The sequence below is a fragment of the Salvelinus namaycush genome, chromosome 2 (assembly GCF_016432855.1).
Source record: "Salvelinus namaycush isolate Seneca chromosome 2, SaNama_1.0, whole genome shotgun sequence".
NCBI classification, from domain to species: domain Eukaryota; kingdom Metazoa; phylum Chordata; class Actinopteri; order Salmoniformes; family Salmonidae; genus Salvelinus; species Salvelinus namaycush.
Genome location: NC_052308.1, coordinates 17,390,375 through 17,408,305, shown reverse-complemented (window position 1 = coordinate 17,408,305; position 17,931 = coordinate 17,390,375). Strand labels below are relative to the sequence as shown.

The following is a 17,931-nucleotide window of genomic DNA, read 5'->3' as shown; positions in this document are numbered from 1 at the left end:
CCAGCTGGCTTCCTATTTATTCATCTATCAGGTATCCATGGCTGACATTTCATGAAAGCTACATGATTGTGCTACATATATGTAGATGCAATTAACACAAACAAACTAGCCGCGATATCATGTAGAGCTCCGAAATAGTTTGAGAGTGTGGGAATAGAGACCCACCTGAAGAGAAGAGAGAAACTAAATGAAAAAGGGGCACATCTGTCTAGTCAGCTTGAGACGAATCCAATCATTCCCACACTTCAAAGGATACCTAAGCCTAGGTGGCCACATGGTGTGACTGCACACAGATGATGAGACGATGGGACTTTGATTATAAGTCTGTGAAATCCCCTGTCAGTTGACAGAGTAGAAAGCCAGTAGCCATGCCGCTGCACCACTTCTCCCTGGCTGGCTGTCTCTATGTCAAGTCACATACAGCCCTGCACCAACCATCATGCATAATATGTGACTGGAAGGCCAGCAGAGCAGGCTGCTGCGGTGCCTTGCACCTTCACTCACCTTATTCCTCAGTAATATACAGCTGAACCAAATGGAGGGGGTGGGTGGGGTGGCATAAATAGGAGGCCATGTTATCAAAATATCAGGTTGCACACACAACTTATTAGCGGGGAGGTTTGTTGTACCTAGTGATGCTCCACTCTGGCTCGATGCGCTGGACTGTGGGATCCTCGATGTACTCAAAGCCCAGGCTTCCTGGCACCATGGCCAGATCTACACTGAGGCTGACCTGCACCAGGGTGGCGCCCGTCACAGAGGGTGCCGAGAAACACACGATCTCCGACATGGTCCGCCTGGGAAAACCAACAAGAAATACCAATAGGGTTCAATTCCCTTGATTCTGTCTGTACCTGCTCTTTACCATGGTGGGAATCTTAACTCTACTACAGTGAGTTATGCACATTACAATGCAGGGCAAGTGAGCATTATGGTCTGCCCCTCCCTCTTTAGAGATGAAACATAGTAATTAGAGGATTTCTAGCTAATGGTGCCTTTTCTTCACCCTCCTGAGACTCACAATGAGGGCCCTTTTTGATCTTTAAATAGATCTCTAAAAATAAGAGTAGAAAACAATGCACTGTCCTGGCGTTCAGCCTTTCCACAGGCACTTTCATCAAGTCCCCACTTTTATATAAGGGTCTTTGTAGGAGCTTCAGTAGAGGGTTCTCGGTTGGCTTGTTCCTGTGCACTCACCTGTACAGCTCACAAGTCTGGTTTCCAAAGGTAACGTTCACACTGCTCCCAGCACCCAGGTTCTCCCCCACGATGGTGACCTTAGTGCCCCCAGACTCAGGCCCTCGGCCAGGGGTCAGTCCCACCATGGTAGGAGTCTATGAAAAAATAATTTTCTCAATATTCCACATGGCATGCTACTTTGTGGACTTTTTGTTGATGACTCATATGATAGTGTATGAGAACAAACTGTTCCAAAGCAATAATACTGTAGTAGAGAGATGTGTTCTATGTATGGTTTAAGATGCAGATCATACCTCAAAGGAGTAGAGCTGGGAGGACTGAGTTCGTAGTTCTGGTCTACATTCACCAACACACAGCTGGACTGGACCAGGTGCACTTCCCTGAGACGTAGAGGCCATTTTACACACAATCCTGTCAGAACACACAAACACAGAGATATAGAGAGATATATATATATATATAGAGAGAGATATATATATATATAGAGAGAGAGAGAGAGAGAGAGAGAGAGAGAGAGAGAGAGAGAGAGAGAGAGAGAGAGAGAGAGAGAGAGAGAGAGAGAGAGAGAGAGAGAGAGAGAGAAAGATATATAGAGAGAGAGAGATATATAGAGAGAGAGATAGAGAGATATAGAGAGAGATATATATATATAGAGAGAGCGATAGAGAGATATATATATAGAGAGAGAGATATAGAGAGAGAGATATATATATATAGAGAGAGAGATAGAGAGAGAGAGAGATAGAGAGAGAGAGAGAGATATAGAGAGAGCAAGATATATATAGAGAGAGAGATATAGAGAGATATATATATATATATATATATATATATATATATATATATATATATATATATAGAGAGAGAGAGAGAGAGAGAGAGAGAGAGAGAGAGAGAGAGAGAGAGAGAGAGAGAGAGAGAGAGAGAGAGAGAGAGAGAGAGAGAAAAGAAGGGAGAAAGGGAGGGAGGGAGGGAGAAAAGGAGGGAGAGAAAGAGATAGATTACTGTGCTGTACACGTTTTTCAATTGAAGAAAAAGTGCTGTTTTCTGTTGGTCTCTCTAGACAATGTGATTGAAGCAGACTATCATAGTAGTGGTAGGTTAATATGGAGGGCCATCTTTCTTCCTAATGAAAAACCGAAAGCACCAATATAACAGCAATAATAAACTCCACCACATCCACTACCCACCATTACCTCCATCACCATGGCAACAGTGTGTTCTCGATAAATCAGTTAGCCTGTCAGGTCAATAAGATAATGTAGAATGCAATGAATAAGTCATTATACAAACTGACCTACAATAACACTTATGTTTGTAATGACATGTTTTAAAGCACTGTATGGGGTCTAAATGAATAGTCACAGAAAAGTATTGCTAAATCTTAGGGATGAACCTTTCACCCCGACAACAGGACCCAATGAATCCTCTTCTCTCCACCCTCTGCTGTCAGGAGTTTTCAGTTTTTCTGCTGGCATGTTCCTTTTTTATACAAGGATATAAATAAGGTCCCTTCATCCATGGCCCAATCGAATTACATGGCTGTGAGAGAAACACATGGCTAACAGATTGTCTCTGCAGTCAGTGACATGCGGCGCATTTCAATTACAGCAGTGCCGTCAGCCTCACAACGGCACACAAAACAGCTCTGCTCTCTACTCCTCAGCACACTAAAGAAAGCCTGCTGCAACCTGTATATCTTTATGTTCATCATTAGTTATAGTGTGTGTGTGTGTGTGTGTGTGTGTGTGTGTGTGTGTGTGTGTGTGTGTGTGTGTGTGTGTGTGTGTGTGTGTGTGTGTGTGTGTGTGTGTGTGTGTGTGTGTGTGTGTGTGTGTGTGTGTGTGTGTGTGTGTGTTTGTGTGTTTGTGTGTGTGTGTGTGGACGTGTTTAACTACAGTTGAAGTTGGAAGTTTACATACATTTAGGTTGGAGTCATTAAAACTAGTTTTTCAACCACTCCACAAATTTCTTGTTAACAAACTATAGTTTTGGCAAGTCAGTTAGGACATCTACTTTGTGCATGACAAGTAATTTTTCCAACAATTGTTTACAGACAGATTATTTCACTTAATTCACAATTCCAGTGGGTCAGAAGATTATACACAAAGTTGACTGTGCCTTTAAACAACTTGGAAAATTCCAGAAAATGATGTTATGGCTTTAGAAGCTTCTGATAGGCTAATTGACATCATTTGAGTCAATTGGAGGTGTGCCTGTGGATGTATTTCAAGGCCTACCATCAAACTCAGTGCCTCTTAGTTTGACATCTTGGGAAAATCAAAGGAAATCAGCAAAGACCTCTGAAAAAAAGTTGCAGACCTCCACATGTCTGGTTCATCCTTGGGAGCAATTTCCAAATGCCTGAAGGTACCACGTTCATCTGTACAAACAATAGCATGCAAGTATAAACACCATGGGACCACGCAGTCGTCATACCGCTCAGGAAGGAGACGCGTTCTGTCTCCTAGAGATGAACGCACTTTGGTGCGAAAAGAGCAAATCATTCCCAGGACAACAACAAAGGACCTTGTGAAGATGCTGGAGGAAACAGGTGCAAAAGTATCTATATCCACAGTAAAACGAGTCCTATATCGACATATATCGACACCGCTCAGCAAGGAAGAAGCCACTGCTCCAAAACCGCCATAAAAAAGCCAGACTATGGTTTGCAACTGCACATGGGGACAAAGATCATACTTTTTGGAGAAATGTCCTCTGGTCTGATGAAACAAAAATAGAACTGTTTTGCCATAATGACCATCATTATGTTTGGAGGAAAAAGGGGAGACTTGCAAGCCGAAGAACACCATCCCAACCGTAAAGCACGGGGGTGACAGCATCATGTTGTGGGGGTGCTTTGCTGCAGGAAGGACTGGTGCACTTCACAAAATAGATGGCATCATGAGGATGAAAAAGTATGTGGATATATTGAAGCAACATTTCAAGACATCAGTCAGGAAGTTAAAGCTTGGTCGCAAATGGGTCTTCCAAATGGACAATGACCCCAAGCATACTTCCAAGGTTGTGGCAAAATGGCTTAAGGACAACAAAGTCAAGGTATTGGAGTGGCCATCACAAAGCCCTGACCTCAATCCTGTAGAAAATGTGTGGGCAGAACTGAAAAAGCGTGTGTGAGCAAGGAGGCCTACAAACCTGACTCAGTTACACCAGCTCTGTAGGGAGGAATGGGCCAAAATTCACCCAACTTATTGTGGGAAGCTTGTGGAAGACTACCTGAAACGTTTGACCCAAGTTAAACAATTTAAAGGCAATGCTACCAAATACTAATTGAGTGTATGTAAACTTCTGACCCACTGGGAATGTGATGAAAGAAATAAAAGCAAAAATAAATAATTCTCTCTACTATTATTCTGACATTTCACATTCTTAAAATAAAGTGGTGATCCTAACTGACCTAAGACAGGGTATTTTTACTAGGATTAAATGTCAGGAATTGTGAAAAACTGAGTTTAAATGTATTTGGCTGAGGTGTATGTAAACTTCCGACTTCAACTGTATATTTGTAGGGACTAGAAGTCGCCACAAGAGTAGTAAACAAACAAAAATTTGACCAACTGTGGACATTTTGTTTGTCCCCAAAATGTCTAATGCAATTTCTAGGGGGGTTAGGGTTAAGGTTAGAATTAATGTTATGGTTAGAATTAGGTTTAGGGTTAGGAGCTAGGGTTAGTTTTAGGGTTAGGAGCTAGGGTTAGGGTTTTGGGTTAAGGCTATGGGGAGTCTGGGTGCTTCTGTTTATTTTGGTTCTTACTGTTCTGCAGTGATGTAGCCCTCTTCCTGTGGGGTACACTGAACCCCTGCCACCTCCACGTTGCCCACCAGCTCAGAGAAGGACAGGCCCAAGTTCAGGCCCTGGATGGTGACCAGTGTTCCCCCCTCTGGAGGCCCTGCCACTGGGCTCACCTACAGGAAGGAGAGGGGGGCATGGAGAAGGAACAGATTTATGGTGGCAGCATACAAGTAGTGTAATATTTTCAATACATGACAACAGATTAATGCATTGCATCACTATGCCCAAAAACAACTATGCAGAAGCTCTATCTAAAATGGCTTGACCACACAGTGCCTTCAGGCCTATTGAGCAGTGCTCTCCCAGTTTCCAGCAGCAGACAGTAGCAGCCCGGGTCTGAATCAATTCACTCCCAGACTGCCACTGAAACACTAATAATGTGACAGGGACTTCAAAGGCTCATGGCTCTTTGAAGTTGGAGCAGTAATTCTCTGTGGCTGTCTGACCTACTGTGTCTCTCTCATTCTAAAAAATTAACAGTGTGTTGGGGCCAAGAACACTCATTGCCACCCACAAAATAGGGTGCATAGGGCATAACTTAAGGTTGCATTAATTTGGCACAAGATGTATGTCTGATATAGTCTTATTTATACAACGGGTGGGTCTAATCCTCGATGCTGATTGGTTAAAACCACATTCCAGTCGGTGTCTATTCCACAAGCTACCACCGGTCTTGCTCATGTCTAAGGACTGATCTCAATTGTTTTTACTGATTATTTCTGAGAAGGCCTCTTATCACTAAGGCCATATGATGGATAATGGTGAAGGTTAAAGTAGGGGTTAGTTGTAAAAGATAAGGGTCTGACTGACTAACCTCAGTTATGCGTGGGTTGGTACACTTAACGTTCCTGGTGGACACGTCGAGCCAGCGGCTGGCGTAGGGGCTGATGGGCAGGCAGTGCTGCCTCATGGTGCAACGGCCTTCTCCACTGCACCAGCCACACTGGAACTTCCTCTCAGCCCGCAGACACATGCCACAGCTGTCCCGCTGGGCACCACACTTATACAGGTGCACTGTGGAATACAGGAGGACCGCAGTTGAATTACATTCAGTGCTTGTACACTGGCCTCAAAACAGCCTCAATTCACTGGGGCACGGACTCTACAAGGTGTCAAAAGCATTCCACAGGGATTCTGGCCCATGTTGACTCCAATGCTTTTACACACTTGTGTCAAGTTGGCTGGATGTCCTTTGAGCGGTGGACCATTCTTGATACACACTGGAAACTGTTGAGCGTGAAAAACCCAGAAGTGTTGCAGTTCTTGACACAATCAAACAGGTGGTGACAGGTATCACCACCTGTTTGGTAGTAGGTGTGGTGTCACCTACTACCATACCCTGTTCAAAGGCACTTACATGTTTTGTCTTGCCCATTCCCCCTCTGAATGGCACACATACACAATCCATGTCTCAGTTGTCTCAAAGCTTAAAAAATATTCTTTAACCTGTCTCCTCCCCTTCATCTACATGACGTCAATATGGGATCAAAGCTTTCACCTGGATTCACCTGGTTAGTCTATGTCATGAAAAAAGCAGCTGTTCCTAATGTTTTGTACACTCAGTGTATATTTGACAGTATTTAGATATTGAATGGCACTATTCTAATACCAAATACACACTCAAGCAGGATAATGGAGAGATCTAAGAGTTAGTGAGAAATCAAAATGGTTAACACAAAAGTCCACCCTCACAGCCCAGATGATTGGCTAGAACTAATAACACAGTAGAGAGTGCCATGTGAATGTTCTCCCAAGGCTGAGTGAAAGCCTTGGCGTGGGCTAAACCTCATCCATCCCAGAGTGAGAGCTTTCCACTCCTCAGCCATGGCAGACAGTGATGGATGGCAGAGGCACCTTTAATCTTATCTGGATTGTCGATGATGAAATTGCCATTCCAAATGATGGAGAGGTCCACTGCCAGGTCACTGATCCTCACACCCTCATATATGTACTGCCGGAGAGAGAGAGGTAGGAAGAGGGAGAGAAAGAGGGGTGGGAGAGGGATGTGAGAGGGAGGAAGAGAGAGAGATGAGGCTTTTAACCACCTGTCATTTCTATGATCACTGTCTGCTCCTCTCCACTGTGCATGGCCATATTGGGACAGGACTCTGCGGGGAATGGAGAGGCTGTTCATCTAGAGCTGAGGAAAATTGGCTTTTTACTGGACGTGAGATAGAAGAGTGAGGTATAGACGCATTAAAAATTGATTGTGTGTCATGTAGTCTATGCAGCACTGTCTGCCACTCATCCTCACTGTCGACTATCTGAGACGTTAACCTATTATGTCCCTATTACATGGACCTAGATGCACCTTTGAATAACACTGACGTTTGGTTTCAGACATAAATTAAATGTTTTAGTCATTCCGCTGCAGACAACCTACTTCTTATTTGATCAAGACACGGCATACCTGAGCTCATCTCAGTGGGATGAGATCAGATTCAGATTGCTCTCAGAGACTAGCTCAGATGTAATTCACTAGACTACAGATAATGGTCCTGGATAATGCACAATCAGGCTGAGGCTGGTGCCAGGGGGAGTGTTAGAGAGGGTCACACAGTCACAGTACGTACCGAGCTGTTCTGGCACTGCACACTGGAGCTGTTGAAGCGCAGGGCGGTGACACGGTGGTTGGTTCCCTGAACGTAGAGCACACACTCGTACCCCCGCTGGCCAGACTGGGGCTGTGGAAGGTTCCGGGCCCTCAGGGTGATGGGTCTCACCTCCCCTGCTGGGATCAGGATCTCCCCAGAGTGCAGCAGCTGGGGGCAGTCCTAGAGAACATATTCCAAGAGTCAAAGGACCTCAGCAGGGGTCTATCAAGGTCTATTAAATTATAAAGATAGATTGCCTAAAGAGTAACATGTTATGGAAATATGGATTAATGAAAACATGGGTTAATGTGCATTATACCAGAAAATACTGTTAATGTGGTGTATGTTTATCAGTAGCCATGTAGCTACCTCTGAGGCGTTGACCCGGCCCTCCTGAAAGGAGCAACTGAAGGGATTGTGGGTACACAGGTTGCGATATTTACACCAGTGGCAGCGGAAGGTACTGTTCACACAGGACAGACACCTGTAGTGCAAGGAGAGGGACAGATGGACATGTTACACACATCATATGACTAACCAGCCAACAGACATCCCAATGCTTCTAGAAACTCTGTGGCCAAGCAGTGTTGCAGAGAGAGCAGTATTAGGCACCAGCACACAGTAATTCCGTATGTTCTGTAACAGCTCTGTATACATAGAACTGGCCTGCCAGGTCCTTTCAGACACAGGATAATTAATTATGGAGGCTGATGTGATGCTGATGTGATGCTGCTGTGCTGTGTGAGGCAGAGTGGGGAGGGGGAGGCTGTTTAGACTAAAATATTAATCACAGCTAGCTACTGTCTCAGACTATTTTGCTAATGGGCACCTAATTTTGATCAAACGGATATGATTTGGCTTTGGACTGTATTTCTATTATGTTAAAGTGGACCTGAATGTCGCGGTCAGGGAACTATGTTTAGATGTATGTACTCATACTACTCAGTATGTACACTGTTCCTCAGGGAACCAGTCTAGAAACACTAAGCAGAACCAAACAAGCTAACAATGCAGGGTTATCTGCCTTAGGTTGACCAAAATCAAAATGGATGGTTCATTTGAACTTAGGGGTTACCTATCTGCCTGATCTTAAGTGGGGTTGTCCCCATCAATGTCCTAAAGAGGTTGTGCCCTACTATCTTTTGAATGCATCAGATAACGTGTGGGCCAGGAGATGAACTTACGTTTGATGCACGCTGCAGTTATAGAACTTGACCTCTGTACTGCCCAGCATTTGACCTGTCTCCTTAGAGTTCAGACGCAGCACAACACCCAACCAGTCTGATGGAGAAAAGCAAAGGGGAGGGAGGAGATTGGCAGTATAGTAGTTGGCTTTATTCAGACTGCTGGTCCTCTGTAAAAGAGTCACATATGTATCACTGAGGATCACAGAGCAATACGTCCTATGTTGGAGCTATATATTTTGTCACCTTGTCCTTCAGGTATGTGTGGGACCTCTTTGCCAGATGGGGACAGGCACATGACTCTGTTGCCATTGACATGGCCCTCCACCTCGGTCTGCTCTCCAAATAAACAGGTGATCCCAGTTGAGAGGTCAGGTACATTGCTCACCTCCAGTAGGAGCTATTGGAGAGGAGCAGAGAGAGATAGCTGGGTTGGAACAGTCTGGTCTATCATGAAACACTGAGGACTTCTTCCCACCATCAAGACTCAGAACACGTCAGAATCAGTTTGATCAGAAGTAAATAATTAACTGTTGACTTACAGGCACACTGTGTGCTGACACGGCAATGCTGTCTGGGTGAGCGATAACTTTCACACAACGTTCGATATCAGTGGCGAACCGGAAGGGCTCCTCTGCTCTCTGGCATTGGTCTCTTCTGGCACACCTGTAGATGGGAACCAGGACATTATTCATTCTTACTGGTTACTGTACATGTGAGATAAACATTTTCCTTTAAGGAACATCTAAACAACATCAATGCAAAACGCATCATACTGTGACACTTTCTGTATTTTGAAACTTCCATACATTGAAAACTGGACTAATGAAACAAATACCAAGATAGTTTTGGCGTGGTATTTTCCTTTAAGGAAATTGATCCCCTATCAGTTTGGTTGGATTGCTCTGCCGAAGGAAATCCAGTTGTACGGTGGGATAAATGGATTTTAAGCAGTGAGTGTTTTGTGTAAGGGTTATTTAACATTTTACATTGACATTTTAGTCATTTAGCGGACTCTCTTATCCAGAGCGACTTACAACTAGTGCATTCATCTAATTGGCTAGGTGAGACAACCACATATCACAGCTGCAGTAAGTACATTTTCCCTCAATAAAGTACAGATAACTGCCAAAATAATGGAAACACTAAATCAAGGAGTAAATCAAGGATACAACGTATGTTGAAAGCAGGTGCTTCCACACACAGGAGTTAATTAAGCAATTAACATTCCATCATGCTTCGGGTCATGCATAAAAGTGCTGACGACAATGTCCCCATCCACAGGGCATGAGTGGTCACTGAATGTTTGATGTGCATGAAAACGATGTAAACCATATGCCATGGCTGTCTCAGTCACCAGATCTCAACCCAAATGAACACTTGCTGGAGCAGCGCCTGAGACAGCTTTTTCCACCACCATCAACAAAACGCATCGCTCCAATAGAGTTCCAGACACTTATAGAATCTATGCCAAGATGCATTGAAGCTGTTTTGGCTCCTGGATGGCACAACGCCCTTTATTAAGACACTTTTTGTTGGTGTTTCTTTTATTTTGTCAGTTAACTGTAGTTATCAGCAAATCAGTACTAGTATAAAATACACATGATTTTGAATTGAAGTGCCAGGAGAGAGAGAGCTTTGACTGAACTGACCCCCGGTAGGGGTGGGAGGGCCAAGAGACCAGAGGTGGCAGAACGGAGTGCTCGGGATGGAGTGTAAGGTTTGAGCATAGCCTGAAGGTAGAGTCCTGCATCGCGTCAGATACTCACGGTTCGCCGCAGTTGGCCCGCAAAAAAATCAGATGGCTGGTGGAATGAAAACATTCTTACAACCCGAGCTTCAGAACAATCATATTGTGTGTAGGAAACGTTTCAAATCAAGATTATATATATTTTTTACAAACCCAGAAGCTTGTTGTGTTTCAATTGAATTGTGCTGCTACTTCAATTAAGCCTAGTGAGCGGTGAGACATTTAGGCAATACACAGACCATATAAAGCAGGGAATGGGAATAGCCTAATAGCCTACTACTATGGAAATAAATTGATGTTATTGGCGGGTTACAGATCGGCTCTTGGAACAATTCCATGTGCGTGAGTTTAGTTTATACATTTCCGCATCCTATTCTGTGAGCTTGCAGTGAGTCACTCAGCCTCGAAGCAGGAGGGGAGGGCTGAGCCGGCCGGGAGGAAAGATACAGCGATAGTCATAGGATGCGGAAATGGAGGTCAGTGGGGTCGAAGAGGCCTAATCAGGACAGTAGTGAGAGGGATTTAGCAGAAGGTAGAGTTGATAGGATAGAGTAGGAGAGAGTAGTGGGAGAGAGAGAGAGTGAAGATTGATGTACAGGACCATCTGGGTAGGGGCTGAGTGGGTAGGGTTGGAGGAGAGAGGGAGAGAAAAGGAAACCAAGTAGTGATCAGAAATATCAAGGGGGTTGCAGTACGGTTAGTAGGTGAACAGGATTTAGTAAAGATGACGTCAAGCGCATTGCCTGCCTTGAGAGTGGGAGGGGACTGGGAAAGGGTGAGCTCAAAAGAGGAAAGGAGTGGGAGGTTGAAGTCGCTCAGTACGATGAGTGGTGAGCCATCATTGTAAAAATTAGCTTATCAAGGTGTCAAGCTCATTGAGGAACTCTCCAATGGCACCTGGTGGGCGATATATGACAACAATGTTAAGCTTTAGTGGACAAGTGACAGCGACAACATGGAATTAAAATGAAGAGAGAGATGGGGAAAATAGAACATTTTCACTTTGAAGAAATGAGTAGCCCTGTGCCACCACTATGAAGACCTATCTCTTCAAATGAGAAATTGTGGTAACTTGGGACGTGCAGATTTACATTCAAAATGCACACAAACACACATAAACATTGCACTTAAAGGTCCAATGCAACCATTTTTATCTCAATATAAAATCATTTAGGAGTAACAATTAAGTACCTTACCGTGATTGTGTTAAATTAAAATAGTCTAAAAGAAACAAAATTAGCTTCTTAGCAAAGAAAATAGCTTCTTAGCAAAAGTCTGGGAGTGGTCTGAGTGGGGAGGGGAATCTGAAAACGACCTCTCATTGGCAGAGAGGTTTGAAACTCCCTTTCTTATTGGTATATTTACTAATTTACATGTTATGCCAAAACTCCATCCCACTAAAACAGGCTGAAAGTTCACATGGTCCTTTTAAACAGCTCTAACACTAAAATAAAATTATAATCATTTTCACAATATTATTCTAATCTCATAGTGTGGAAATATACACTGAGTATACAAAACAATAAGAAAACCTGCTCTTTCCATGACTGATCAGGTGAATCCAGGTGTGATCAGGTGAATCCAAGCTATGATCCCTTATTGATGTCAGTTGTTAAATCCACTTTAATCAGTGTAGATGAAGGGGAGGAGACAAGGTAAAGAAGGATTTTTAAGTCTTGAGACAATTGAGACAATTGAGATGTATTGTGTATGTGTGCCATTCAGAAGGTGAATGGGAAAGACAAAATAGTTAAGCGCCTTTAAACAGGGTATGGTAGTAGGTGCCAGCGCACCGGTTTGTGTCAAGAACTGCAACGCTGTTGGGTTTTTCACGCTCAACTGTTTCCTGTGTGTATCAAGAATGGTCCACCGCCAAAAGGACACCTAGCCAATTTCACACAACTGTGGGAAGCATTGGAATCAATATGGGCCAGCATCCCTGTGGAACATTTTCGACACGTTGTAGAGTCCATGACCTGACAAATTGAGGCTGTTCTGGGGGCAAAAGGGGGTGCAGCTCAGTATTAGTAAGGTATTCCTAATGTTTGGTATACTCAGTGTATATAAAACACAGATAAATCACGTTTTTGAATGCACTGGGCCTTTAAAAGAATTAGAGGCTCACTAGGTTGCATCTCTCAGCGATCACAATTCCTTTTGAAGGGGATCTAACAATAGAGCGTGTCTCTCTTTTACATGTGTAATGTCCACTGTGGGATGAGACAGTGCTTAATGGACTCTCAGATGTGGTCGAGGGTGACATCTCATGGGAGCCTTCAAAGCGCACAGAGACCTCAACAGTAATTACAAGACAATGAAGGCAGAATGGAAACCCAATGATGGTTGTTGTTCCTGCTGGCTCCTTGATACAGCCGGTATCCATAGGGAGAATAGATACTAACCTCTTAGCTTCTTATCAATTGAAGTGCCCCTGGATACCCATTTCATCTCAGGCGCCCTTTCATTCCCTTTTATTTCATCTCCCCCTCCATGTTAGGCCTGATAGTGCTGTTTGTTCTCCTGTCCTAGACTTTTAGACATTAACACACCACATATATAGTTGAAGTCGGAAGTTTACATAGACTTAGGTTTTTCAACCACTCCACAAATTTCTTGTTAACAAACTATTTTTATTTTATTTTTTTCATCTTTATTTAACCAGGTAGGCTAGTTGAGAACAAGTTCTCATTTACAACTGCGACCTGGCCAAGATAAAGCATAGCAGTGTGAACAGACAACAATACAGAGTTACACATGGAGTAAACAAGCATACAGTCAATAACACAGTAGGGGGAAAAAAGAGTCTATATACACTGCTCAAAAAAATAAAGGGAACACTTAAACAACACAATGTAACTCCAAGTCAATCACACTTCTGTGAAATCAAACTGTCCACTTAGGAAGCAACACTGATTGACAATAAATTTCACATGCTGTTGTGCAAATGGAATAGACAAAAGGTGGAAATTATAGGCAATTAGCAAGACACCCCCAATAAAGGAGTGGTTCTGCAGGTGGTGACCACAGACCACTTCTCAGTTCCTATGCTTCCTGGCTGATGTTTTGGTCACTTTTGAATGCTGGCGGTGCTTTCACTCTAGTGGTAGCATGAGACGGAGTCTACAACCATCAGGAGACGTGGAGGAGGCCGTAGGAGGGCAACAACCCAGCAGCAGGACCGCTACCTCCGCCTTTGTGTAAGGAGGAGCAGGTGGAGCACTGCCAGAGCCCTGCAAAATGACCTCCAGCAGGCCACAAATGTGCATGTGTCTGCTCAAACGGTCAGAAACAGACTCAATGATGGTGGTATGAGGGCCCGACGTCCACACGTGGGGGTTGTGCTTACAGCCCAACACCGTGCAGGACGTTTGGCATTTGCCAGAGAACACCAAGATTGGCAAATTCGCCACTGGCGCCCTGTGCTCTTCACAGATGAAAGCAGGTTCACACTGAGCACATGAGCACATGTGACAGACGTGACAGAGTCTGGAGACGCCGTGGAGAACGTTCTGCTGCCTGCAACATCCTCCAGCATGACCGGTTTGGCGGTGGGTCAGTCATGGTGTGGGGTGGCATTTCTTTGGGGGGCTGCACAGCCCTCCATGTGCTCGCCAGAGGTAGCCTGACTGCCATTAGGTACCGAGATGAGATCCTCAGACCCCTTGTGAGACCATATGCTGGTGCGGTTGGCCCTGGGTTCCTCCTAATGCAAGACAATGCTAGACCTCATGTGGCTGGAGTGTGTCAGCAGTTCCTGCAAGAGGAAGGCATTGATGCTATGGACTGGCCCGCCCGTTCCCCAGACCTGAATCCAATTGAGCACATCTGGGACATCATGTCTCGCTCCATCCACCAACGCCACGTTGCACCACAGACTGTCCAGGAGTTGGCGGATGCTTTAGTCCAGGTCTGGGAGGAGATCCCTCAGGAGACCATCCGCCACCTCATCAGGAGCATGCCCAGGCGTTGTAGGGAGGTCATACAGGCACGTGGAGGCCACACACACTACTGAGCCTCATTTTGACTTGTTTTAAGGACATTACATCAAAGTTGGATCAGCCTGTAGTGTGGTTTTCCACTTTCATTTTGAGTGTGACTCCAAATCCAGACCTCCATGGGTTGATAAATTTGATTTACATTGATCATTTTTGTGTGATTTTGTTGTCAGCACATTCAACTATGTAAAGAAAAAAGTATTTAATATGAATATTTCATTCATTCAGATCTAGGATGTGTTATTTTAGTGTTCCCTTTATTTTTTTGAGCAGTGTACATTGTGTGCAAAATGCATGAGGAGGTAGGCAATAAATAGGCCATAGGAGCGAATAATTAACACTGGAGTGATAAATCATCAGATGATCATGTGCAAGTAGAGATACTGGTGTGCAAAGAGCAGAAAAGTAAATAAATAAAAACAGTATGGGGATGAGGTAGGTAAATTGGGTGGGCTATTTACAGATGGACTATGTACAGCTGCAGCGATCGGTTAGCTGCTCAGATAGCAGATGTTTAAAGTTGTTGAGGGAAATAAAAGTCTCCAACTTCAGCGATTTTTGCAATTCGTTCCAGTCACAGGCAGCAGAGAACTGGAAGGAAAGGCGGCCAAATGAGGTGTTGGCTTTGGAGATGATCAGTGAGATATACCTGCTGGAGCGTGTGCTAAGGGTGGGTGTTGTTATCGTGACCAGTGAACTGAGATAAGGCGGAGCTTTACCTAGCATGGACTTATAGATGACCTGGAGCCAGTGGGTCTGACGACGAATATGTAGCGAGGGCCAGCCGACTAGAGCATACAGGTCGCAGTGGTGGGTGGTATAAGGTGTTTTAGTAACAAAACGGATGGCTCTATGATAAACTGCGTCTAGTTTGCTGAGTAGAGTATTGGAAGCTATTTTGTAGATGACATCGCCGAAGTCGAGGATCGGTAGGATAGTCAGTTTTACTAGGTTAAGTTTGGCGGCGTGAGTGAAGGAGGCTTTGTTGCGAAATAGAAAGCCGATTCCAGATTTGATTTTGGATTGGAGATGTTTAATATGAGTCTGGAAGGAGAGTTTACAGTCTAGCCAGACACCTAGGTATTTATAGATGTCCACATATTCTAGGTCGGAACCGTCCAGGGTGGTGATGCTAGTCGGGCGGGCGGGTGCAGGCAGTGAACTGTAGTTTTGGCAAGTTGGTTAGGACATCTACTTTGTGCATGACACAAGTAATTTTTCCAACAATTGTTTACAGAGATTATTTCACAGTCGGTAGGCCCTTCTGCTCTTCGTGCGGGCTTGTTTATTTCCACTTTGTATGTGTGGTAGTGCAATCTTGGTTTGGTTCCTGTTTTGGGCATTTGTTTTATGACGCTCAGTTTCGTTGTATATACTATTTTGCCCGGTGCTGATTAAAGCGCTATTCAGAACTTTCTGCCTCCTGCACCTGACTCCGCACCCACTACGCCTAAGATTGTTACACACAAATAATTCACTGTATCACAATTCCAGTAGGTCAACTTATACACTAAATTGACTGTGCCTTTAAACAGCTTGGAAAAATCCAGAAAATGATGTCACGGCTTTCGAAGCTTCTGATAGGCTAATGGAGGTTTTTGAGTCAATTACAGAATTTGAGTCAATTACAGGTGTACCTGTGGATGTATTTCAAGGCCTACCATCAAACTCAGTGCCTCTTTGCTTGACATCTTGGGAAAATCAAAAGAAATCAGCCAAGACCTCAGAAAAAAAATTATAGACCTCCACAATCCTGGTTCATCCTTGGGAGCAATTTCCAAATGCCTGAAGGTACCATATTAGTCTGTACAAACAATAGTACGCAAGTATAAACACCATGGGACCACGCAGCCATCATACCGCTCAGGAAGGAGACGCGGTCTGTCTCCTAGAGATGAACGCACTTTGGTGCGAAAAGAGCAAATCAATCCCAGAACAACAGCAAAGGACCTTGTGAAGATGCTGGAGGAAACAAGTACAAAAGTATCTATATCCACAGTAAAACGAGTCTTATATCGACATAACCTGAAAGGCCGCTCAGCAAGGAAGAAGCCACTGCTCCAACTCACCATAAAAAAGCCAGACTACGGATTGCAACTGCACATGGGGACAAAGATCGTACTTTTTGGAGAAATGTCCTCTGGTCTGATGAAACAAAAATAGAACTGTTTTGCCATAATGACCTTCGTTATATTTGGAGGAAAAAGGCGGAGGCTTGCAAGCCGAAGAACACCATCCCAACCGTGAAGAACGGGGGTAGCAGCATCATGTTGTGGGGGTGCTTTGCTGCAGGAGGGACTGGTGCACTTCACAAAATAGATGACATCATGAGGATGGAAAATGATGTGACAATATTTAAGCAACATCTCTAGACATCAGTCAGGAAGTTAAAGCTTGGTCACAAATGGGTCTTCCAAATGGACAATGACCCCAAGCATACTTCCAAAGTTGTGGCAAAATGGCTTAAGGACAACAAAGTCAAGGTATTGGAGTGGCCATCACAAAGCCCTGACCTCAATCCTATAGAAAATTTGTGGGCAGAACTGAAAAAGTGTGTGCGAGCAAGGAGGCCTACAAACCTGACTCAGTTACACCAACACTCCTCTGTTGGGAGGAATGGGCCAAAATTCACCCAACTTATTGTGGGAAGTTTGTGGAAGGCTACTCGAAACATTTGACCCAAGTTAAACAATTTAAAGGCAATGCTACCAAATACTAATTGACTGTATGTCAACTTCTGACCCACTGGGAATGTGATGAAAGAAATAAAAGCAGAAATAAATCATTCGCTCTACTATTATTCTGACATTTCACATTCTTAAAATAAAGTGGTGATCCTAACTGACCTAAGACAGGGAATTTTTACTTGGATTAAATGTCAGGAATTGTGAAAAACTGAGTTTAAATGTATTTGGCTAAGGTGTATGTAAACTTCCAACTTCAACTGTACATACACACACACCCCTATATGGCACATGGTGCTTTACCTCAACCTGCTTTGGGTGGGCATATACAGTGACTGTATGTCGCATTTTCTAACGGTTTTACTGTAGAGAGACAAGGTGAGTATTACACTTAGGAAACCATTCAGTGAACAGTAGCTAGACAGTGAATAGTAGCTAGACAGTCAATAGTAGCTCATGGAAGTGGCATACATACAAGTATAATCGTGGGAATTGGAGCAGAAAATGCACTTATGAAAATAGATGAGGAATAAAGTAATTAGGATAAATATGTTCTGTGTTTTGCTAGTCAAGTGGGGTGATAACATAGAGAGGGCTCTCCAAGAGCTGCAATTTAGATAATGATGATCGTAGAGATTGCTGAAATGCAAATGCCATATTATAATGCATTAATCCTTTCTGAGGTCTGTTTCAGTGTATTTTCAGAAACACTG

At 43.9% G+C, this 17,931-nt stretch overlaps 1 protein-coding gene across 1 annotated transcript in view; it reads right to left on the bottom strand.

The window, feature by feature from the left end:
- Positions 1–17,931, bottom strand: part of LOC120020574 (plexin-A2-like) — a 61,318-nt gene that overhangs the window by 8,609 nt on the left and 34,778 nt on the right. Inside the window, exons 5-15 of the mRNA XM_038964281.1 lie at positions 9,332–9,455; positions 9,036–9,189; positions 8,790–8,886; positions 7,975–8,089; positions 7,585–7,785; positions 6,866–6,962; positions 5,826–6,025; positions 4,973–5,124; positions 1,494–1,611; positions 1,198–1,334; positions 630–797 (exon numbers count right to left, since the gene is read on the bottom strand). Of these exons, the coding sequence (XP_038820209.1) occupies positions 630–797; positions 1,198–1,334; positions 1,494–1,611; positions 4,973–5,124; positions 5,826–6,025; positions 6,866–6,962; positions 7,585–7,785; positions 7,975–8,089; positions 8,790–8,886; positions 9,036–9,189; positions 9,332–9,455 (1,563 nt within the window). The remainder of the gene's footprint in view (positions 1–629; positions 798–1,197; positions 1,335–1,493; positions 1,612–4,972; positions 5,125–5,825; positions 6,026–6,865; positions 6,963–7,584; positions 7,786–7,974; positions 8,090–8,789; positions 8,887–9,035; positions 9,190–9,331; positions 9,456–17,931) is intronic.